Genomic DNA, 24,489 nt, shown 5'->3' with positions numbered 1-24,489 from the left:
ATGTTTATATGCATGCATACAAGTCCTTTGGTTGATCTCTCCCCTTTACCCCCACCTTCCCCTGCCTTCCCTCTGAAGTTTGACGGTCTTATCGATGCTTCACTATCTCTGGATCTCTTTTTGTTCATCATTTTATGTTGCTCATTATATTCCACAAATGCGTGAGATCATGTGATACTTATCTTTCTCCAACTGACTTATTTTGCTTAGCATAATGCTTTCCAGGTCCATCCATGCTGTTACAAATGGTAGGAGTTCCTTCCTTTTTACAGCACCGTAGTATTCCATCGTGTAGATGTACAACAGGTTTGTAGTCCACTCATCTGCTGATGGGCACTTAGGCTGTTTCCAAATCTTAGCTATGGTAAATTGTGCTGCTGTGAACATAGGGGTGCATATATCCTTTCTGGTTTCTTGGGATATATTCCTAGAAGTGGGATCACTGGGTCAAATGGGAGTTCCATTTTTAGTTTTTGAGGAAACTCCATACTGTTCTCCACAGTGCATGAGAGTTCCTTTTTCTCTGCATCCTCATCAGCACTTGTCATTTGTTGATGTGTTGATGATAGTCATTCTGACAGGTGTGAGGTGGTACCTCATAGTCTTTTAGATTTGCATCTTTTGGATGATTAGTGGCTTTGAGCATATTTTCATATGTCTCTTGGCCTTTTGTATGTCCTCTTTCAAAAAGTATCTATTTAGGTCTATTGCCCATTTTTTGATTGGGTTGTTTATCTTCCTTTTGTTAAGTTGTATGAGTTCCCTGTAAATGTTGGAGATTAAACCCTTATCAGTGATAACATTGGCAAATACGTTCTCCCATGCAGTGTGCTTTCTTGTTGTTTTGTTGATGGTTTCTATTGCTGTGCAGAAGCTTTATATTTTGATGTAGTCCTGTTTGCTTATTTTTTCTTTAGTTCCCATTGCCCTATGAACTGTATTAGTGAAGAAACTGCTTCGGCATATGTCTGAGATTTTGCTGCCTGTGGATTCCTCTAAGATTTTTCTGGTTTCCCGTCTTACGTTTAAGTCCTTTATCCATTTTGAGTTTATTTTTGTGTATGGTGTAAGTTGGTGGTCTAATTTCATTTTTTTGCATGTATCTGTTCAATTTTCCCAACACCATTTATTGAAGAGACTGTCTTGATTCCATTGTATGCTTTTTCCTTCTTTGTCAAATATTAATTGAGCATAGTGCTTTGGGTCGATTTCTGAGTTCTCTGTTCTATTCCATTGGTGTATATGTCTGTTCTTGTGCCAGTACCAGGCAGTTTTGAGAACAGTGGCTTTGTAGTATAACTTGATATCTAGTATTAAGATCCCTCCTACTTTGTGCTTTATTTTTGTGTGTGTTTTTTATTCATCTTCAGATTTTGCCTTTGGTTTTCTTTAAATTATTGTTACTTTTCTTATGTGTTTAATGCTTTATTTAATTAGACTGAGCTAACAAGCACGGATAGTGCTTGAAACTGTAAATCCCCTGTAAATTTTTTAATTTAGAATTTCAGTCTTGCTTTGCTCTTTCAATAAGAGCTTATAGGACTTAATTTTTTAAAAAGAGGTCATACATTTCAGTACAATGTAGGTGTCTTTTTGAAACTTGTTCTTGGTATTGTGTCGACCTTTTTGATCTTAAAACTTTTTGTTCTCTTCTCATACTATTTCTACGGTGATTACTTTTTATTTTTGTGTTCATTTTTTAATGTTCATTTCTTTTGTTTCTTTTAATTTTGGTCCTTTTTTCCTATTAATTTTCTTCTGCAAGTCCTATTCACACAGTTCTGTTGTATAGTATTTCATATGGGAACTAACAGAATAACAAGGAAAACCTACTTCGGTCTGCCTTTGCAATGATTGTCACTTTATCATATTTTCTTTAGATTTTGTAGTATTTTCATTAAACTCCAACACATAGTGGAAGTCTCCTTGGTACTGTTACCATGATATTGATATTGATTGTTGACATGTTTATTTTTATACTTTACTCTTTGGATTATTCCTCCTGATCCCAAGAGAAACAGTGGTTTTCCGCTGTTGGCTTCCTAATAGAATTTCCTGGGAGATTTTCAAAAAACAAACTACCCGATAGCTATATTGGGCTCCTTGGGAATGGTACCTCAGGCATTGCTATTTTACAAAAGATCTTGGTGTAGTTGTAATATTCACCCAGTGTTAAGAACCACTGCTTTAGAGGAATTTTGAAAATTTCTGCCACACCTTCCAAGGATATTTGGGATAATTTAAAAAGTTTTTTTGGGAGATCCTAAATTAGTTATTATTGAACCCCAAACCTGAATATAATCTAATCCATGGTCACTATTCTCAGGAAGCCCCCATAAACTTTATTTTGTGTTTTTCTTATTTTATAGCATTTTTTGGCAGTATCTTCTTAAGGATTTTTTGTGTGTATCTTCCCTCCCTCCCCCCCACCCCCTTATTAAATCTGGTTTAGAAGGAGTTACTTTTAGTTATTTAATTAAGTTGTTTCTTCATTGTGCCAACTTTTTAAGTGATCTGATACATTTTTGCTACTTTATGAATTTTTAGCACAAATGTAGGGTTCTCTTAAGTCACTGATTCAAGTGATGACAAATTAAGAGGGGTTTTTTTCCTCTGAGGTAGTGAGGTATTAGCAGGCTGGGTAATCTCAGTTGAGATGATGAAGAAACTTTTAGTTTTCACCTGCAAGGTATGAGGGAGAGAAACAGTCTGTTCTTCTGCATGGGAATGGAAATACTTTTCACCCCTCACAGTCTAATCCATTGAGGACAGTTGGATTTAGTGAGCTTTTGCCAAGGCCTGAAGAAATCTAAGCTAGTTACTTTAGTAGGAAGTTGTGAAATACAGAAGTTATAAACATGTTTAGACTGCTTTGGCTAATTTTGAAGTAACACATTTGGCCTCTTTGAGGACATTTTAGGTTCAAAGCTATTTTTCTCATGTGATAAAATGTTTTATGAAATAAACTACCTATGGAGCTGAGTTTTGAGAATTCCAAGGTATGTACTTTTTAAAGAACCTGCTTCATTACTGAAAGTACTTACGTTGTTAATATCATGAAGTTTACCAAATGGTCAAATGATCTTATCCTTATATCTGCAAGCATAAATAGTACTAAGTGTACTATGAACTCACTACATGAGTTGGCCTTGACAGAATAATATAATTTTAAATAGTATAATTTAAAAAAGGGGGCATTTTTTTTTTAACTACAAGTATATGGCACATCATCGTTAATTTGATGTATTGGTTAAATCATCTAACCAGAGGTTTAAAAGCTTATATAAATAGATACCACTGTTTAAATATCCTGATTTATTCATCAGATAAAAATTTCCAGTGGGCAAATACTGGAGCAACTGTGTTTGGAACACAGTCAACCAATAAAGTTGGGGAAGAAGAAGATGGCAGTGATGAAGAAGTAGTTTATAATGAAGATATCCACTTTGAACCAATAGTGTCATTACCAGAGGTAAATATTAAAGTATGAAAATCCTAATAATAACTTCGTATTTTAGGTTTCAAACTTGATTTGCAGGGTTAGCTTTGTTTGCATTTCTTTCAGAATATTTACAGTTTCAAATGGAAACTCTTTATTAGAAGTTAAGCCTTGCCGAAACCAGTTTGGCTCAGTGGATAGAGCGTCGGCCTGCGGACTGAAGGGTCCCAGGTTCGATTCTGGTCAAGGGCATGTACCTTGGTTGCGGGCACATCCCCAGTGGGGGGTGTGCAGGAGGCAGCTGATCGATGTTTCTAACTCTCTATCCCTCTCCCTTCCTCTCTGTAAAAAATCAATAAAATATATTGAAAAAAAAAAAAAAAAAGAAGTTAAGCCTTTAAGTATAAATTGTCATTTTTGTTAAAATTTATATATAAACTAGAGGCCCCTCAAAAAACTCGTGCACGAGGGTGTGTGTCCCTCATCCCTCAGCCCAGCCTGCACCCTCTCCAATTTGGGATCCCTTTCACAATCCAGGACTGCTGGCTCCCAACTGCTCGCCTGCCTGCCTTCCTGATTGCCCCTAACTGCTTTTGCCTGCCAGACTGATCACCCCCTAACCACTCCCCTGCCAGCCTGATTGATGCCTAACTGCTCCCCTGCCAGCCTGATTGCCCTTAACTGCCCTCCCCTGCAGGCCTGGTCACCCCTAACTGCCCTCCCCTGCAGGCTTGATCGCCCCCAACTGCCCTCCCTTGCAGGCCTGGCCCCTCCCAACTTCCCTCCCCTGCTGGTCTGATCGCCCACAACTGCCCTCCCTTGCAGGCCTAGTCCCTCCCAACTGCCCTCCCCTGCTGGCCATCTTGTACGGCCATCTTGTGTCCACATGGGGGCAGTCATCTTTGACCACATGGGGCAGCCATCTTGTGTGTTGGAGTGACAGTCAATTTGCATATTACCTTTTTATTAGATAGTATAGAGGCCTGGTGCACGGGTTGGGGCCGGCTGGTTTGCCCTGAAGGTTGTCCCGGATCAGGGTGGGGGTTCCCTTAGGGTGTGAGGCAGCCTGGGCGAGGGGCCTGTGGTGGATTGCAGGCCGGCCACACCCCCCGGCGACCCAAGCGGAGACCCTGGTATCTGGGATTTATTTATCTTCTGTAATTGAAACTTTGTAGCCTTGAGTGGAGGCCAGTGCCAGCCAGGGCGGGTGGGAAGCTTGGCTTCCTCCATCGTTGGGGGCAACCCAAGCCTCCTGCTTGCTCCAGCTCCATGGCCACCGCCATATTTGTTGGGCTAATTTGCATATTTGCTCCTGATTGGCTGGTGGGCATGGCTTGTGGGCATAGTGGAGGTACAGTCAATTTGCATGTTTCTCTTTTATTAGATAGGATGTTGTTTGGTATATTACTTATAAAATTATTGTGAAGAGCTAATTTTTTTCATATGTTTTCATAACATAATTCTGGGGGCAAAATATCTAATCTCATACTTGCTAAAGTCCTATCAGTAAAAATAAACTCTACATTTTCTGGACAATAATGTTGTTTTAGACAAATTACTTTGTCAGTTTTCTACCTCAAGTAGTAAATATTTCTCTTGAAGAACTTTTTGAAACCTATTCTCTCTTTTAAAAGTATATATTTAATTTTCAAAAGGACAAAGAATACTTACATAAGAGAAAAAGACTTAATAACAAATCAGGTCTTCACTGCCTCATCCAAGTCAGACGTATTCCTAGCCCTAGGATATCACCATTTGTTTTGATAGCACAGTTCACATTTTGTTAATGTCATTACAAAGACAGTATTTTAAGGAATTTGTTATGGAGTATGTTATGACCAGCAGCTTATTTCTTTCATCTATCATAGGTAGAAGTAAAATCTGGAGAAGAAGATGAGGAAATTTTATTTAAAGAGAGAGCCAAACTTTATAGATGGGATCGAGATGTTAATCAGTGGAAGGAGCGTGGTGTTGGAGATATTAAAATTCTTTGGCATACACTGAAGAATTACTATCGGATCCTAATGAGAAGAGACCAAGTCTTTAAAGTGTGTGCAAACCATGTTATTACCAAAACAATGGAATTAAAACCCTTAAATGTTTCAAACAATGCTTTAGTTTGGACTGCCTCGGATTATGCTGGTAAATGATACTTTTCACTTTTTAGATTTTGCTAAAATCCATAACAATATTAGAACATTTTGATATTGAGATAACTGTGTTGTTCTGTTGTTTAATAGATGGAGAAGCCAAAGTGGAACAGCTTGCAGTGAGATTTAAAACTAAAGAAATGGCTGATTGTTTTAAGAGAAAATTTGAAGAATGTCAACAGAATTTACTGAAACTCCAGAAGGGACAGGTATCACCGACAGCAGAATTATCAAAGGAGACAAATCCTGTGGTGTTTTTTGATGTTTGTGCAGATGATGAACCTCTAGGACGTATAACCATGGAATTATTTTCAAACATTGTTCCTCAAACTGCTGAGAACTTCAGAGCACTATGCACTGGAGAGAAGGGTTTTGGTTTCAAGAACTCCATTTTTCACAGAGTAATTCCAGATTTCGTTTGCCAAGTAAGTATTTACTGTGTATCACAATTGAAGTCTAGAAAAGTGCACTATACTAATTGGGAAATTTGAGTGTTCTTCCTCACCTATAATTTTCTTAAGATACCTTTAGCTTTTCCACACATTAGTTGGTGTCACCATCTCAATATATCCTACCACAAAAAATTTTCAGCCTAAAATAGTTGAAATTTTTAATAACTTTAAACCTGCTATAATTGAGGGTGGGAAAAAGACCTCTTGTCATTTTTGTCTTCTTTCAAAAATGGGTATTACTTAGTTTTCATACCACATTTTCAAGTAAGCTGGGTGTTTAAGATTTACCTTTAGTCGTTAGTCTGTGTGCATTGTAATATTTTATTCAGGATCCCTATTAATAAATTTTTTCCAGGGTGGAGATATCACCAAACATGATGGAACAGGAGGACGGTCCATTTATGGCGATAAATTTGAAGATGAAAATTTTAATGTGAAACATACTGGTCCTGGCTTCCTATCAATGGCTAATCGAGGCCGGGATACCAATAATTCTCAATTTTTTATAACATTGAAAAAAGCAGAGCATTTGGACTTTAAGCATGTAGTATTTGGGTTTGTTAAGGATGGCATGGATACTGTGAAAAAGATTGAATCATTTGGTTCTCCTAAAGGGTCTGTTAGTCGAAGAATTAGTATCAAAGAATGTGGACAGATATAAAATCATTGTTTTTTATAGTAAATTTTACCTGTATAAACAATTGATTTGAAGCTTAGCTGTTATGACAATATAGTAATTATGTTCAGCTTTTGAAAATGGACATTTCCAATGTATAAATGTAAAATTGCAGCTTATAGCTGTTGTCACTTTTTAATGTGTTACAATTGACCTTGCATGGTGTGAAATAAAAGTTTAAACACTGGTTTATTTCAGGTGTACTTGTGTTTATGTACTCCTGACATATTTGTATTAAAAATGGAATAATACTAATCTTATTAAAAGCAATAGACCTTCTCATTGAAGGAATATTATATAAGCAATTTAATTTTAATTTCTTTTAGGATATTGGACATCCTGCCTGGATATATTTACTGTTTGAATAAAGGGACCAAAACGGGGGTAATTTTTATTTTAGATTTGAAAATATATTTGGTAATTTTAACTATTGGTGTGCTCATTTATGCATAGAGACTTATGAATGGGCAGAGCCCAGAGGTTAGAGACTTAACCAAAGTGCTCTTCTATAATCTTTGCACCTCCTGGATAGTTAATGAACTTCTAAGTAGAGTACCTTCTTTTCTTAAAATTATATGTAGCTTCCTCTGCCCTTTCAAAGGTATTACATTTATTTTTACATTTGAAACAAGTTGATTATGTCCATAGATTTTTTTTAACTTTTCTGTCATCTATTCCTACTACCTCAAAATTGCAGCTTTGTTCTAGTTGAACTTGAATTTTTCCTTGCAGTTACTGTGATAAAGTGTGAATATTTTAAAAAGATCTATTCCATGTTTTTGGTTAAAGATTTGCTTTATACTAGATTGTTGCAGTAACTTTTTCTGGTGAATTTTGTAGCAAAAATAAAATGACGATTGTTAACAGCCATGACATTTAGAAAATTTATTGTGCATATAATTGTTTGTTAATTCTAGAACCAAATTAAGGAGGACAATTAAAGGTCTATAAACTCAAAATGTCACATAATTTCCACAGCCCCCATGGAAGTGACTTTTTTTCAAGTTTGATACACACTGAAAATTTATTTGGAAAATGGCTAGTTTCAAAAGTTAGACTGCTAAAAAAGGGGATGTTCTCATAAGCCTACTCAATATAGAACTACAAAGAAGCTAATTAGAGCACAAGATTTGGTATATTCCAATCATTCTAATCACTAACAGTGGCTGCCTTCTGCCCTCCTGTGTTCTTCCTAGTGAAATTATCGCATTTAGTAAAAGACAGTGGGGTTTATTCTGTTGTTTAGGAATTTGGAAATAGGCTATCCTATATAATAAAAGGCTAATATGCAAATCGACCGAAGGGCGGAATGACCGGTCACTATGATGTGCACTGACCACCAGGGGGCAGATGCTCAACACAGGAGCTGTCAGTCGGACATCCCCTGAGGGCTTCCGGACTGCGAGAGGGCACAGGCTAGGCTGAGGGACCCTCCCCCTGCCACGAGTGCATGAATTTTGTGCACCCGGCCTCTAGTCTATATGCACTGTATAAAAGGCTAATATGCTAAGTGTCCGTCTGACTAGTTGCTATTACACACACCGACCACCAGAGGGCAGATGCTCAACGCAGGAGCTGCTGTGACATGCACTGGCCATTTACAAAGAAACAGCACTGCGGACCTGGCACCGACAAAGCAACACTCGGCTTCCCCCAAGTGGGACACAGGCCCTACCACCACCCTGGAGTGACAGCCCACCAAATCGCAGCCAATGCTGCCCAAGACCCATGGTGCAAAATGTGGCCCACAGCCCAGCCCAGAAACGATGGCTGTGGGCGCCGGGTAATGATGTCACGTAGCATCGTCTGGCTTTCTCACCCTAGTGACTAGCCTCCTTGGAGTTCCTTCAGATCAGGAACATGACTGGTTTTATAACCAGGTGCAAACATTTTACACTTTAACTAAATGTCTGTGAAGCATTTTCACATGCCTCTTCTCATTTGATCCTCCCAGAAGTCCTGGAGTAGGTACATAGGAGACTCAGTAGAATCCTATTTTCTTTTCTTTAGCTGGAAAACGGAGATTTAGGAAGTTTAGAAACTTGACCTGATTGAAAAGAAGTAAGAAATGGTGGACCTTGAAAATGACTTCAGGTTTTTTCACTGTGCAGAATATAGTCAAACACTGCTACAGTTAAATATTTCACCCTTTGTTCTCTTTGTGTGATCTATAATAATCTGCTTCATGTTGACATTTACTGGTGTGTTGCTGACTACCTGAAAGAGAACTTGGGGTACTTCACGGGCATGGAAAAAGTTTAGCTAAATCAGAAAGCAGGTCTAATTAAGCAAGTTTATATACATAAAGCTCTCGCTGGCGCCAATTGCACAGTGTATTTGCATCTGTCATTGTCGGATGTGAATTTGGTTGACGCATGTAGAAAGGTGAATAGCGATATTAAAATATTTCTTCTAATTCATTTCCTTTTAATGTGCGCAAATTCGTGCACTGGGCCTCTAGTCCAATAATAAGTACCTGTTCAACCACTAGTTAAAGAAGGAGAGGAATGTTGTGTGTGGTTTGTGTGAGTAATGAGTGATGGAATACCATCACTAAATCCACTTGGCCATATAACCAGGTAACTGATACTCTAGTGTATCAGGTGAACTACATGAACCTTAAAGAGAACTATGGACTATATGTATGCTCATTTAATAGTAAGAATTGGCTTCTTGGGAAGTTTATCCTATATAATATAGAGGTAATATGCAAATTGACCATCACTCCAACACATGATGGCTGCCCCCATGTGGACACAAGATGACCAGCAGGGGAAGGCAGTTGGGGGCGACCAGGGTGGCAGGGGAGGGCAGTTAGGGGTGACCAGGCCTGCAGGGGAGGGCAGTTGGGGGCGACCAGGGTGGCAGGGGAGGGCAGTTAGGGGTGACTAGGCCAGCAGGGGAGGGCAGTTAGGGGCAATTGGGCCAGCAGGAGAGGGCTGTTAAGGGCGACCAGGCTGGCAAGGGAGGGAGGTTAGGGGTGACCAGGCCAGCAGAGGAGGGCAGTTAGGGGCAATCAGGCTGGGAAGGGAGGGCAGGGGTGACCAGGCCAGCAGGGGAGGGCAGTTAGGGGTGACCAGGCCTGCAGGGGAGGGCAGTTAGGGGCGACCAGGGTGGCAGGGAAGAGTAGTTAGGGGCAATTCGGCTGGCAGGGGAGCAGTTAGTCGTTGATCAGGCTGGCAGGAGAGTGGTTAGGGGGCAATCAGGCAGGCAGGCAGGCAGGCAGGCAAGCGGTTGGGAGCCAGCAGTCCTGGATTGTGAGAGGGTTGTCCGACTGCCCCTCAAGGTGTCTGAGATTGAAGAGGGTGCAGGCTGGGCTGAGGGACACCTCCCCCCCCCCCCCGCCCCTGTACATGAATTTTGTGCACCAGGCCTCTAGTGTAGTATAAATTGCTATAAGGTTGTGAATTTTTTAGCTGGGACAGCTGATGCCTGTGTTGTGATTTTAGAATAATATTCAAGTAAAGGCAAGTGCAGTTTAGAGATTTTTTTTTGAGAAATCTGGTATCTTAAAGCATTCAAATTTTGAATTAAGAAGCTTTAAAAACTAATATTTTGACCAAAATTTTGATAAAAATGTCCAGTAAACCGACTTTTCTATTAGTATTCCAAAGATGCTTAAAAGTGGCTTGAGGCAAAGGACTTTGCCTGTGATTTCTGTTCCTAATGTGGTATAAACCCATGTTATATATTTTTTAAACTGGTTTGATTTTATATTGGCTCATTAAATTCTGTTTAAAGATAGAATATAAAGGAACTCATTTTTATACTATAGTTATATTGTATGCCAAATAATTATTGGTTTAAGTAATTATCAGGCAACTACTTTATTAAAATATTCATCTTATAAAATTTTTAGCATTTGAGGAAATTTAAAGATAATCCAGAAACTCTAGGAATTATTAGTCCAGACATGCTGGTGAATACAATTTAGAAAAGTAAAGGGTTATATTAGTGTATTTATATAAGAAATTAAGTGGTTATTCAACTCCATTAGTCTCTGATTTAGGTTGATATACTATATCAATAAATACTGAGCACCTACTAAGTGACAGGCACTGTTCTGGGCATTGGGGTAAGTTGTTTTTTTTTTTAAAGCATGCTATCATGTAACTTACATTCTAATACTGCTTATTAATATACCATGTTACTCTGAATAGGAAATACTGGGCCATAGTAGGAAAGTGAAGAGGTAACTCTTGAAATAGCTATACTTCGTAGTACGATTTATTCTTGGACTTACCCCCTCATTTAACATTACAGTTAGCAAGGCCCCCCGATTATATCCAAACGCACGCAAATACGTCAGATATGACCAGACCAAGGTGCGGTCCTGCCCGTCAGGTTTGGACTATTCTGGTGAGCCCAGCGTCTGGACAGATGCCGCATGCATTCCCACCTATACAAGAGATGCAGTGGTTACAAGGCGGTGACTTCCTCCCTGGCCCTGGAGATCTGAGGCTGCAGCTAGAGTGAGGGGACATACCTGATAAGTGAACCTAGGTAGGCATGACGGAAGAAAACAAAGTAGCAAAAGACTGAAAAGATTAAACGCCACTTATCAGTCCAAATAACACACTAATGAAGCAAATAGTCACTAAAGGTAACGCTAGGACATTTTTAACAAAATGTGACAGGGACCCTCGCCTCGCAAGTGGGACCGTTTCGTGCGTCATGACGCACTTCCGCTGCGCGAGCTCCGCCTCTACGCATCCCGCCGCGGATTTGAACGCTGTTCCTGAGGAGACAACGGTGGCCCAGCACGATGCAGCCGAGGGTCGTCAAGCCACCTGGCCAGGATTTCGCAGTGGAGCGTCTCAAAAGCCGCTACGGGCTGGGGGGCTGCCGACCGGCGGAGGTAAGGCCTCTCGCTTCCTCCTCGCCCTGCCTGGGTCGCTCGGGGAAAACAGGTGGAAGGAAAGTTAGCTGCAGGGGAGAGTAGTTCTGGACCGCAGGTGGGTAAACGGTGGGCAGGTGGACAGAGTTACATATACGGGAAAAACAGAAAAGTTCCTTCACCATATGCTTTTGAAGGTTTATGTTCTACAAATCGTGGTATGTCATTGTTGAAATGTTTTTGAACTTTTATTTATAGTGACTTGGAGGTCAAAAACAATTTAACTCCTTTAAAAGGCTTATTTTGAAATACTTTCAAACTTTTAAAAAAAAGTTGCCAGAATCCTCTTCTACCCTTCTCTTGTATTCACAATTATTAAGCATTTTGCCACATTTGCTTTACCATGCTCTCTCCCTCTTTTTGACTCCCTTTCCGTACAGACGTTTTCCCCCTGAAATATTTGAGGATAATTTGCAGACATCATGACTCTTTACATCGTCAAGTATAAGTGCTTCAGTGTGTTTTCCTAGAAATAAGGGCATTTGTCTTGTATAAACAGAGTAGAGTAATGAATTCAGGAAACTTAACATTGGTACAATATTATGTATTTCATATTCAAATGTTACCAATAATCTCAGTAATGTCCTTTGTATACAAATATTTTCTCCTGGTGCAGATAGAATCAAAACGAGCATTGCATTTGTTTGTTTTTTTCCTTTTGTTGCCTTTAATTTAGAATAGGTTCTGAAGACTTTGTCTTTTGCAATATTGATGTTTTTGAAGAGTTAGAACAATTATTTATTAGAATGTCTCTCTGTGGGTTTGATGATATCTCATGATTAGATACTGGTTATATATTTTTGTCAGGAATGTTACATGACTGGTGTGTGTCTTGCGATGTTCATCAGAAGACACTTGATGTTGCTTTGTCACGTCCTTTTTTTTTTCTTTTTTTTAAATTTAATCAATCTTTATTGTTCAGATTATTACAATTGTTTCTACTTTTCCCCCCCATAGCTCCCCTCCACCCGGTTCCCACCCCACCCTTTGCCCTTACCTCCCCTGCACTGTCCTCATCCATAGGTGTACGATTTTTGTCCATTCTCTTCATGAACCCCCCATACCCCTTTCCCCCTGAGAATTATCAGTCCACTCCCTTTCTATGCCCCTGATTCTATTATATTCACCAGATTATTCTGTTCATCAGATTTTTTATTCACTTGATTTTTAGATTCACTGGTTGATAGATATGTATTTGTTGTTCATAATTTTTATCTTTACTTTTTTCTTCTTCCTCTTCTTAAAGAATACCTTTCAGCATTTCATATAATACTGGTTTGGTGGTGATGAACTCCTTCAGCTTTTTCTTATCTGTGAAGCTCTTTATCTGACCTTCAATTCTGAATGATAGCTTTGCTGGGTAGAGTAATGTTGGTTGTAGGTTCTTGCTATTCATCACTTTGAATATTTCTTGCCACTCCCGTCTGGCCTGCATAGTTTCTGTTGAGAAATCAACTGACAATCGTATGGGTGCTCCCTTGTAGGTAACTAACTGTTTTTCTCTTGCTGCTTTTAATATTCTCTCTTTGTCTTTTGCTCTTGGCATTTTAATTATGATGTGTCTTGGTGTGGTCCTCTTTGGATTCCTTTTGTTTGGGGTTCTGTGCGCTTCCTGGACTTGTAAGTCTATTTCTTTCACCAGGTGGGGGAAGTTTTCTGTAATTATTTCTTCCAATAGGTTTTCAGTATCTTACTCTCTCTCTTCTTCTGGCACCCCCATAATTCTGATGTTGGTACGCTTGAGGTTGTCCCAGAAGCTCCTTACACTATCTTCAACTTTTTGGATTCTTTTTTCTTTTTTTTGCTTTTCTGGTTGAGTGTTTTTTGCTTCTTTGTATTTCAGATCTTTGACTTGATTCTTGTGTTCCTCTAGTCTGCTGTTGGGTCTCTGTATAATATTTTTTATTTCAGTCAGTTTAATTTCTAGTTGGTCCTTTTTCATATCTTCGAGGGTCTCGTTATATTTATCAGCCTTTTCTAGGATATTCTTGAAAAGCCTTATAACTGTGGTTTGGAATTCTATATCCAGTTGTTTGTTTTCCTCCATTTCTTTCGTTTGTGATCTGTTTCTTCGTCTCCCCATTTTTCACTGCTTCCCTGAGTTGGTAGGGTAGCTTTGTGTGCTAGGTTTCCTATATGGCCCAGTGGGTCGGCCCACCCTAATGTGCACTGTGTACAGCCTTGTTGTAGTTAAGTCTTGATTGTTGTTGGTATCACTGGGAGGAATTGACCTGCAGGCCAGTTGGCTGTGAGGATCAGCTGTGTCTACGCTGGGAGAAGTTCGGTGCTGGAGACAGCCTTATAGGATTAGACTTGCCAGATTGCAAAAGCCTCTGTGCTCAGCTTGGAAGGGGTGGAGTCTCAGGGCGGAGCAGACAGTCTTGGCTTCCCGTCAGCCCTGCCCTTGCGCTCGAGTCTCCAGACCTCTGCCTTCCGCGGTTCCTGAGTTTCTGCCTTACAGTCCAGATTTCCCCGGTAAGAGTGTGGGTCTCCAGGGGCTCACCTGGAACTGCGGTTGAGTGCAGTCGGAACGGGTTCAGTGCAGTCAGGAGCTTCCGACTCCCTTCTGCTAGGGATAGCCTGTGGTATCCTCCGCAGTCAGTCTTTGTGCGCACTTGCACCTCCAGACCTCTGCCGCCGCGGCTCCCCTGAGTCTCCGAGTCTCCGAGTGCCTTTCTCTCTACCTGACAGTCCAAACTCCCCCTGTATGAGCCTGGGTCCACAGGGTTTCGCCCGGAACTGGGGTTCAGTGCAGTCGGAACTGGGGTTCAGTGCAGTCGGGGGCTTCCTTCCCCCTCCCACCAGAGAAAGCCAGCCAGGCAATCCGCCGCCCTTCCTCTCTGTGCGCGCGTGTCTCCGTACCTCAGCAGTTTGCCGCTCCTTCTCCGTGAGCTTTCCTCTTTCCTTCTAGTTGTAGAATTTCCACTCAGCCAGCCTTCCTGTGGTTCTGGATGGTGTCCGTTCTGTCTTTTAGTTGTAGTTTTGAAATTGTTGTGTGGGGCAGCAGTTTAGGTGCTTACCTATGCCGCCATCTTGGTTTCTCGCTTTGTCACGTTATTGATGTTAACTTTATCACTCGGTTAAGCTGGTGCCTACCAGATTTTTCCACTGGTCTAATTAAAGGCTAACCTTTGGACATAATTTATAGGGAACTATTTTGAGACTCTAAGTTGATTCTTAGTATACACATTAAATGTCATCATTTTTCTTTTTTTAGTATTCTGTTTCAAGTTTTGATCAGGCTAAATATAAGAGAAGATATCTAACCTTCCCAGGTAAGCCAGTAGAGAATTTTCTGTATTTGGGGTTTTATCAAATTTAATTTGAGATAAAAGATTTAAAAAATGTTTAGACTTAATTGCTATTGCCGGATGTCTTGTAATACTAAGCTTTTTTTCAGTCTGGTAATGATCTAATAGTAATCATGATATTTGGGGTGAATGTGTAAGATTTCTTTAAAAATAAAATTGAATTTTTTGGTGTTTCAATTATAGTATTTTTATATTAAAAATTAAACAGGTTCGATTCCAGTCAATGGTACGTACCTTGGTTGCAGGCACATCCCCAGTAGGAGGTGTGCAGGAGGCAGCTGATCGATGTTTCTCTCTCATCGATGTTTCTTTCTTTTTTTTTTTTAATATATATTTTATTGATTTTTTACAGAGAGGAAGGGAGAGGGACAGACAGTTAGAAACATCGATGAGAAAGAAACATCCATCAGCTGCCTCCTGCACACCCCCTCCTGGGGATGTGCCTGCAACCAAGGTACGTGCCCTTGACCAGAATCGAACCTGGGACTCTTCAGTCCACAGCTCGACGCTCTATCCACCGAGCCAAACCAGCTAAGGCTCTCATCGATGTTTCTAACTCTCTATCCCTCTCCCTTCCTCTCTGTAAAGAATCAATAAAATATATTAAAAAAAAAAATTAAACAGAATTTAGGTAAAGTAGGCTAAATGGCTATTTTTTCACACAAGCTTTCCCAAGTTATTAGCGTAATTATTGCACTGGAGGAATTTATCAAATAAATTTATTTAGTAAAGTTAATTATACTGTGGGATTGGATAATCTGTGATTAACATGCATAGCTAATTAACCATTAGAGTTTTTATTTTTTTGATACTTCTTAGTGTCTTTACTAAGTGTAATTATTGAAGTTTGAGATGACTTTAGCAGAAACAATAGTTAATATCTTTAAAAGTTCATTAGTTGGTGGATTAAGGAATTTCACTTTTTTCCAAGCTTATTTCATTTTGAAATTTTAATTCTATTTTAACAATCTTCTAAAACATTTGTTGAATATGAAAAAAATATTCCAGTTATTACTGAGTCCAGTACCTTAAAAATATATTGTAAAGATTGAATTTTAATTTTGAAAATTGCCCTAAAATTTAATTCTTCCAAAATATAACTGAAAAGTATGGGTCATTAAATTTCTGAGGGGGTAAAAATGAGTGTTAAAGTAGGGTGCATACATTTATAAGTAATTCTAAATAGCTTATCAGAGAAGCTCTATTTTCCTTTTTTTTTTTTTTTTTTTTTTACTGAATTTAGATATAGGCTAACAGTTTATTAAACAAATCTTAATGTTTAAGTATATAAAATTGAAAATAAAATGTATCATGGTTGATGACTGATGAAATGCCATAAGTATTTAGAAAGAGGGCTGGATTTTCAATTTTATTCTTTCTATTTGCTGGTTGTAGAAAAATTTGCATAACTTCTCTGATTTCTCGGTTTCTAACCATTAAAATAGAATTAAAAGAACCTATACTGCTTTGAGGGGTTAGAATCAAATATGGTAATGGATGAAAAAGCATTTTGTAATCAGTAAAGTGCTATAGTATAAATATAAGAGTTGTTTATTTTCTGGAAGTTTGCATTAAGGAGACATAGATATAAGAAATCCTTTCACTAATTTTGCTGTTTTATCTTTAGGAGCCTAGAATAATACAATTAGGTAAGTAATCTCTGCTATTTTCTTTTTTCTTAATAGATGACTTGGATGTCTGCTCATCTGGAGATAAAGTGGATTCCTCATTAAGATGGTATTCTGATGAACGAAAGCATTCCACTATACCTCTTTATAGTTCATCCAAGCACTTCAACATGAACTGGTAAAGTACCCTGTATCCTTACTGTTTGTTATCCCTTCAGTATCTCAAAACACTGAAAAAAAGGCAAAGGATGGATTATTTATGTGTTTGATTTTCTCTGAGAGGAAGTATAAGCAGTCTGGAGCCTGCTGAATAGTGTATGTCTAGTAGTGTGATAAGCAATGGATTTTAGATAGACTGAGAGAATGAAGTCTGGAAGATGCTAACTGGGCTGTGAGGGGTTAGTAGTTTTGTATAGGAGATTTTACCCTGGGTAAAACAAGTATAAAAACAGTGGAAGCTGCCTGGCCAGTGTGGCTCAATGCTTGAGTGTCAACCAATGAACCAGGAGGTAATGGTTCGATTCCTGGTGAGGGCACATGCCTGGTTGCAAGCTGGATCCTCAGTAAGGGGCCAGAAGGCAGTGGATCATTTGATTTGCTCTCATCATTGATATTTCTCTCTCTCTGTCCTCCTTTCTGAAATCAATAAAAATATACTTAAAAAAACACACACATACACACAAAACAGTAGTAGAAGCTAAGGTGAAATAAAATTCCAAATTCGATCTTATTAAATGCCAAAAATATGTGGCAGAAGGAAGTACTATTTGTATCAAGGGTTAAACAGTCTATCTGTCCTAACCGGTTTGGCTCAGTGGATAGAGCGTCGGCCTATGGACTGAAAGGTCCCAGGTTCGATTCTGGTCAAGGGCATGTACCTTGGTTGTGGGCACATACCCAGTAGGGGGTGTGCAGGAGGCAGCTGATCGATGTTTCTCTCTTATCGATGTTTCTAACTCTCTATCCTTCTCCCTTCCTCTCTGTAAAAAATCAATAAAATATATTAAAAACAAAAAAAATGCAAAACATTCTATCTAATAAAGAGGGAATATGCTAACTGACTGTCACACCCTCACAAAGATGGTGGCGCCCCACAGACAATAAGGAGGGAATATGCTAATTGACTGCCACGCCCTCAAAGATGGCGGCAACCACAGCCACAGGATGGTGGCGCCCAGTCCCCTCAGCTTACCAGCTGCCCACGGCCGGCCCGAGACGCAGGCAAGCCTCAGATGTTGGCTGCCCAGCCGCCTAGGACCGGCCCGAGTTGCAGGCAAACCTCGGATGGTGACTGCCCAGCTGCCAGGGCCGCCCGAGGCTCAGGTAACCAGGGCCGGCCCAGGCTTGCACTGCCAGCAGTGGCAGCAGCAGAGGTGTGATGGGGCGTCGCCTTCCCCTGATCGCCTGGTTGCCTCCCGCCCCTGAGGGCTCCCGGACTGTGAGAGGGGGCAAGCCAGGCTGAGGGACCCCCGCAACTTCCAGTGCATGAGTTTTCATGCACCGGGCCTCTAGTTTTGAAATAATGTAAAACAACAAAGACAGATACAGAATGAAATTTTGAGATAATTATGGAGAGAAAAAAGACAATTGTGCCTAAAATATCATATATTATTAAAGTAATTGATATTTGGTAGCTTAAATTTTTTTTAATATATTTTTTTATTCATTTCATAGAGGAAGTGAGAGGGAGAGAGAGAGAGAGAAACATTAATGATGAGAGTGAATCATTGGTTGGCTGCCTCCTGCAAGCTCCCAACTGGGGATTGAGCCCACAACCCGGGCGTGTGCCCTTGGCCGGAATCAAACTTGGGACCCTTCAGTCCACAGGCCAACGCTCTATCCACTGAGCCAAACCAGCTAGGGCTGGTAGCTTAAATTTTTAATGTAACTGTTTCATTCTCTACTTTAATGAATTAATCTATGTACAGCACTTAAAACAGTGTTCAGCACATAGAAAAACATTCAAATATTATCATTATTGTTGTTATAACTCTATCATTCACAGAGTAGCCTAGTTGATCTGGATTAAGGATTTGGACATGAGGTGTATTGAATAGAGAGTAAGGAAAGTGAAAATTACTTTAAAATAATTAAGAATTCATGGAAATTATTTCCTTACTAGTGGCCCGGTGCACGAAATTTATGCACATTAAAGGGGAATTAATTAGATGAAATATTTTAATATTGCTATTTGCCCTTTATAATAGAAGTATCAAGAGATGAAAGAAAATTAGTAAAATGTATATGAAAATCTCCCTTCTGTCAGAGTCTGGGGCGCGCTGCGGGACCCAGAGTCAAGTCCCTGCCCACCTGCGTGTGCTTTGAAATCGTGTGAGACCCAGACCCGGCCGACCCCACCCCCATTGAGTGAGACCCAGACCTGGCCGGCCCTACCCCCTCAAGCCCCGCTAGGCGGGGGATTTAGCCTCAGGTCCCCCAGCCTGGTACCAGGTAGGGGGCACAGCCTCAGGTCCCCCAGTGCAGCCTCAGGTCGCCCGGCAAGAGGCAGGGGGCACGGCCTGAGGTTCCCCGTCAAGCCCTGCTGGGTGGGAGTGCAGCCTGAGGTTTCCTGTCAACGGCTGCTGGGTGGGGGCGTGGTCTGAGATCCCCTGTCCAGCCCTGCCGGGCCGGGTCGCAGCCTCAGGTCCCCGTTGATCGGTTGTTATGGCATCATGGCGTGAAGACCATTTGCATATTAGCCTTTTATTATGATACTAGTAGCCCTGCACACGAATCCATGCACCAGTAGATCGCTTTCGCCCTCTTTTGGTTCTCCGCCTGCTGCCCTGCCCTCCTGTAGCTCCCCTGTCCCCCTCCTTCTCCCCCCCACATTGCCTGCTGCCCGCTTGTAGTTCGCTGACCCACCTTCCTGCAGATCCGTGACCTGGTCATTACGCAGTCAGTCATTACGCCTCAGGGTGTAACGGATAATTAGCATATTCCTTTCTTGTTATATAGGATTTAATTGGTAATTTTATAACTTTTTGTTTCTGGGTATACTTCAAATTGTAATTTAAAGCTTTTTGACTATAAAGCGTTTTATAACGTTGGACAGTTTTTCACAATTCCTCGTTATGACCTAGTGTAGAATTATACTACTGTCCAGCACAGTAGCTGCAAGCGGCTATTGAGTACTTGAAATTGGGCTTTTCTGAATTGAGGTATGTTGGAAATCTAAAATACACATCAGATTGAAGAAAATGGGCCCCAAAATGTAAAATATCCTAATTTTAAAATACTGATTACATGTTCAAAGGATAATCTTTTAGATATACTAGGTTAAATATAACATATTGTTAGAATTTTACATTTTTTTATGTTTTTAATGTGGCTACTAGAAAATTTAAATAACCTTATGTGACTTGCATTATGTTCCTTTTGAACAGTACTTTCAACTTTGAGAAAGTTCAACTTTGAGATCATCTTTTTGGTGAGAATGCTTGGGAGTCTAGTTCTCTTTCATCTTTTACTAGTTACATCATCTGTCAGTTATTTAAATGATTTAGGGTTCAGTTTCCTCATGTTAAACAATAATTCTTTTAGCACCGGGCCTCTAGTAGGAAGATACTTTTAGTGAGTTTGTAGGATCAATGACTTACTGTTTATATTTTTACTTTTTGCTTTTAAAAAAATGTTTACATGTTACATTTTTCTCAGTTGTGATGCTGTTAATATTTGAAAAGCAGTTTTATCTTTTTAGAATGCTATAGTAAACTTCTAGAATGCTTTGACATAATTTTTCTTAAAGCTTAGATGATGAACTGGATTCTTTCCATAATTTGAAACAACGGGAAACAGAAGTAGAGTTAATTGAGAAGGATCATAGAGCGAATAGCTCCAAAATAACCAAGCAGTCTGTTAAAGAAGTAGAAAAAGGTAAAAGAAATATTCATTTTAGAATAATCATTTAAATAATAACTTTGTGAAGTAGCACACATAAAGCTTACCCCATAGTGATAACACTTGTCCTCAGGTGTCTGTATTTCTGTGTTCTAAATTTTTATAAACCATGACATAGTTACTGTGCTTATTATTAAACTAAAGGAAAGAAGAAAAATAAACTTTATTTTTTCCAGTAGTATTCGTAAACTCTCAAAACTTATGAAAATAAGTTAATCAAATGAATACTTTGTATAATTTCTTTAGTTCTTTTTCATGTCAGTATTTGTTAGGAAGTGAGTAAAAGATTGTTAGTAGTATTTGACTAATCCTTTAATATTTTTAGAAAATGTCCCAGATTACTTAAGGTATGGCTTCCTTAGGCACTGAATTAGTAGTTAATCTCTATATGCCTGGCTGCATAGGTCTGTTAAGATTTTAGGGAAAGAGGCAATCAGAGATGAGCCCCTCTAGGCTGTAAGTTTTTGAGAGCACTATTGCCACATTGATAGCCATTATGTGGCATATCTGTACTATTAATAGGGTAATATGCTAATTAGACCAGACATCTTCCAGACATCCTTCCAGACAAAGCCACGGAGGCGGGGCCTAGGCAGAGGTGGTTAGGGGCAATCATGGTGGCAGGGGAGAGAAGTTTGGGGGATCAGGCCAGCAGGGGAGAGCACTTAGGGGGATCAGGCCGGCAGGGGAGAGCATTTAGGGGCGATCAGGCAGGCAAGCAGAGTGGTTAAGGGCGATCAGGTAAGCAGGCAGAGTGGTTAGGGGCGATCAGGCAGGCAGGCAGGTGAGCGGTTAGGAGCCAGTTGTCCCAGATTGTGAGAGGGATCCCGGATTGGAGAGGGTGCAGGCCGGGCTGAGGGACCCTCCCTCTCCCGTGCACAAATTTTGTGGACCGGGCTCTAGTAAAAATATAATATAGGATAAAGCAGTCAAGATAATTCTGGCATTAAAACAAGAACATATTATTTAAAGGAGGAGGTTATAGAAATTACATAATTACATTATATATTAACAGACATTGTATAAAGTTAAAGATAGGCAAAAACCAAATAAGCCTTATTTTTTATTTATTTTATTTTTTTAAAAAAATATTTTGTTTTTTACAGAGAGGAAGGGAGAGGGATAGAGAGTTAGAAACATCGATGAGAGAGAAACATCGATCAGCTGCCTCCTGCACACCTACTGGGGATGTGCCCACAACCAAGGTACATGCCCTTGACCGGAATCAAACCTGGGACTCTTCAGTCCGCAGGCCAGTGTTCTATCCACTGAGCCAAACTAGTCAGGGCAAGCCTTATTTTTTTAAAACAGAATATGATTATATTTAATACACAAGTTTGATACAATCAAAAAATAAAACATCAGAGTAAAATAGTAACAAAAAACATGGTATTTCATTTGCAATGCATGATAAATTGTTAACATCTTTAGTCATAAAGTAGCTCTTAAAAACCAGTAACAGATTCACTACAATGCAAGGAAACTGGAAAAAATGAAATAATAAAAGTGTTGATTAAGCATTAAGCATATATGATGATTTCGCTGAGCAGTCATGAAGAATAATTACTCTATATTGAGCAGAATAAAGACACACCTAATATTCTTCAGTTTTGGACAGTGTTGTACAGTTTGAACACATAAATACTGGAAGGCAGTTTGATGAGAAGTATATATAATTAGGGGGAAAGCTAGTTTGAATTTAAGTAAAAATTGATTATCCTTAGCGAGAGCAGTTCCAATTCATTGGAATTATTTTAACAAGTTAGTTGAATAATTCAAAAGGAATGATATGGAAGCATATTTAATGCAGAGAAAATATGTAGCCAGTATAAGCGCCTAAAACACTATTTGCTTATCAAGGCAAATAAGGCCTTTTTAAAAAATATAAGTAGCAAAATTTTAAAAGAAGTGAATAATGATTAACACTATATTTGGGTTAGTGGTTAATATATGACCAGGAGTTTCTGAGGTAACTACATTTCTTGTCCTAGACAGTTAATACATGAGTGTTTTCGTGCACTTTGAAGTCTATTTTGAAACCATTTCAAACCGAAAAGTATCCAAAAGTTCACAAAGAATTCTGTATAGCCTTTATCCACATTTTCTAAATGTAACATTTTTACTACCTTTGTTGTATCATTCTTTCTGTATATGTTACCTGAAACTTTAAAAAAATACTAGAACTCATATTTAAAGTAGTTCTTCCTGAAGATTATCTGTGAATATTTAAAACTAAATTAATAAAGTTTAAAACTTTTATTTTCTTAGCAGTAGCCTGGCCAACTAATCTGGCCTCAAATTCAAGAAATTGGACTGAATGTTATAGTGATGCAAGTGACTCTCCTTTGAAATGTGTCAGCTATCCAACATCTAAAGCATCAAATAAGCAGAGTTTACTTCCACATCAGATCAATCAGATATATGATGAATTATTCCAAATACATCAGAAACTGCGGGTAAGAACTAAATACGGGGTTAAGTATTTAGAAACGTTTATGCTCTAAACACCAAACATTTACAAAATTTAAGTGCTACAAGGTATTTCATTTTGTTTTCAATAAGTGTGTCAAGAGATTGGAAGGGAACATACACAATTTATAAGAACTATTGAAGAGGAAAATGTATGGCTGAGATGAAAAATAAACAGTGGTCTTTTTACGTGTAGGTGTATTTCTTAGATTTCAGACTATTTTTTAAAAAATTCTTTATTGTTTAAAGTATTACACATGTCTCCTTTTCCCCCCATTGACCTCTCCCTGGCCATTCCTACCCACCAGCACATGCCTTCACCCCCGTACTGTCTGTTTCCATGGGTTATGCTTATATATGCATGCATACAAGTCCTTGGTTGATCTTTTACCACCCGCCCCAACCCCCTGCCTTCTGTCTGAAGTTGGTCGGTCTGTTCAATGCTTCTATGTCTTTGGATCTATTTTTGTTCATCATTTTATGTTGTTCATTATATTCCACAAATGAGTGAGATCATGTGATATTTATCTTTTTCCGACTGGCTTATTTCGCTTAGCATAATGCTCTCCAGGTCCGTCCATGCTGCTGCAAATGGTAAGAGTTCCTTCTTTTTTACCGCAGCGTAGTATTCCATTGTGTAGCTATACCACAGTTTTTTAATCCACTCATCTGCTGATGGGCACTTAGGCTGTTTCCAAATCTTAGCTATTGTAAATTGTGCTGCTGTGAACGTAGGGGTGCATATATCCTTTCTGATTGGTGTTTCTGATTTCTTGGGATATATTCCTAGAAGTGCTATTACTGTGTCAAATGGGAGTTCCATTTTTAATTATTTGAGGACATGTCATACTGTTCTCCACAGTGGTTGCACCAGTCTGCATTACCACCTGCAGTGAAGGAGGGTTCCTTTTTCTCCACATCCTCGCCAGCACTTGTCATTTGTTGATTTGTTGATGATAGCCATTCTGACAGATGTGAGATGGTACCTCATTGTCGTTTAGATTTGATCTCTTGGATGATTTGTGACTTTGAGCATGTTTTCATATGTCTCTTGGCCTTCTGTATGTCCTCTTTCGAAAAGTATCTATTTTAATCCTTTGCCCATTTTTTGATATATTGTTTATCTTCCTTCTGTTAAGTTGTGTGAGTTCCCTATAAATTTTGGAAATGAAACTTTTATCAGATACAACGTTGGCAAATATGTTCTCCCATGCAGTGGGCTTTCTTGTTGTTTGATTGATGGTTTCTTTTGCTGTGCAGAAGTTTTCTATTTTGATGTAGTCCCTTATTTTCTCCTTAGTTTCCATTGTTACAAGAGCTGTATCGGTAGATTTCAGACTTTTTTTTTTATGTTTCTCCCAATCCCATTTTAGTTTAAGAAATGAAACAAAATCTGCTGGTAAAGCACACTTTTGGAAATAGGCATTTTAGATTCATTATTTTAAATTCCTATATGTAAGAAGTTATCTTGTCAGCTCTCAGCAAAATTATCGTTAGAACATTGGCCTTAATCTTGGGGATTTTTTATTTCTAAGGGAGGTAATGATGAATTTATCAAGTGTCCACT

General features: G+C 39.3%; 2 protein-coding genes across 8 annotated transcripts in view; both read left to right on the top strand.

Annotated features, from left to right (window-relative positions):
• The window catches only part of LOC308243034 (E3 SUMO-protein ligase RanBP2), a 104,237-nt gene extending 97,328 nt beyond the window's left edge, over window positions 1-6,909 (top strand). For both annotated transcript variants that reach the window (XM_080658079.1, XM_080658080.1), the window contains 4 exons: window positions 3,327-3,472; window positions 5,308-5,581; window positions 5,680-6,014; window positions 6,397-6,909. In XM_080658079.1, the coding sequence (XP_080514205.1) occupies window positions 3,327-3,472; window positions 5,308-5,581; window positions 5,680-6,014; window positions 6,397-6,702 (1,061 nt within the window). In that variant the 3' untranslated portion in view covers window positions 6,703-6,909. The remainder of the gene's footprint in view (window positions 1-3,326; window positions 3,473-5,307; window positions 5,582-5,679; window positions 6,015-6,396) is intronic.
• Window positions 6,910-11,448: 4,539 nt separating this feature from the next.
• Window positions 11,449-24,489, top strand: part of CCDC138 (coiled-coil domain containing 138) — a gene marked incomplete at its 3' end in the record, with an annotated part of 288,926 nt that continues 275,885 nt past the window's right edge. For 4 of the 6 annotated variants that reach the window (XM_080657465.1, XM_080657468.1, XM_080657467.1 and 1 more), the window contains exons 1-5: window positions 11,449-11,575; window positions 14,832-14,889; window positions 16,611-16,731; window positions 20,302-20,429; window positions 22,725-22,909. In XM_080657465.1, coding sequence (XP_080513591.1) covers window positions 11,483-11,575; window positions 14,832-14,889; window positions 16,611-16,731; window positions 20,302-20,429; window positions 22,725-22,909 — 585 coding nt within the window. In that variant the 5' untranslated portion in view covers window positions 11,449-11,482. Of the gene's footprint in view, window positions 11,576-14,831; window positions 14,890-16,610; window positions 16,732-20,301; window positions 20,430-22,721; window positions 22,910-24,489 lie in introns of all 6 variants that reach the window. The other 2 variants (XM_080657466.1, XM_080657464.1) reach the window with 2 other exon arrangements.

This window comes from Plecotus auritus (assembly GCF_963455305.1).
Source record: "Plecotus auritus genome assembly, chromosome: 2".
NCBI lineage: Eukaryota > Metazoa > Chordata > Mammalia > Chiroptera > Vespertilionidae > Plecotus > Plecotus auritus.
This window is presented reverse-complemented; position numbering and strand designations above follow the sequence as displayed.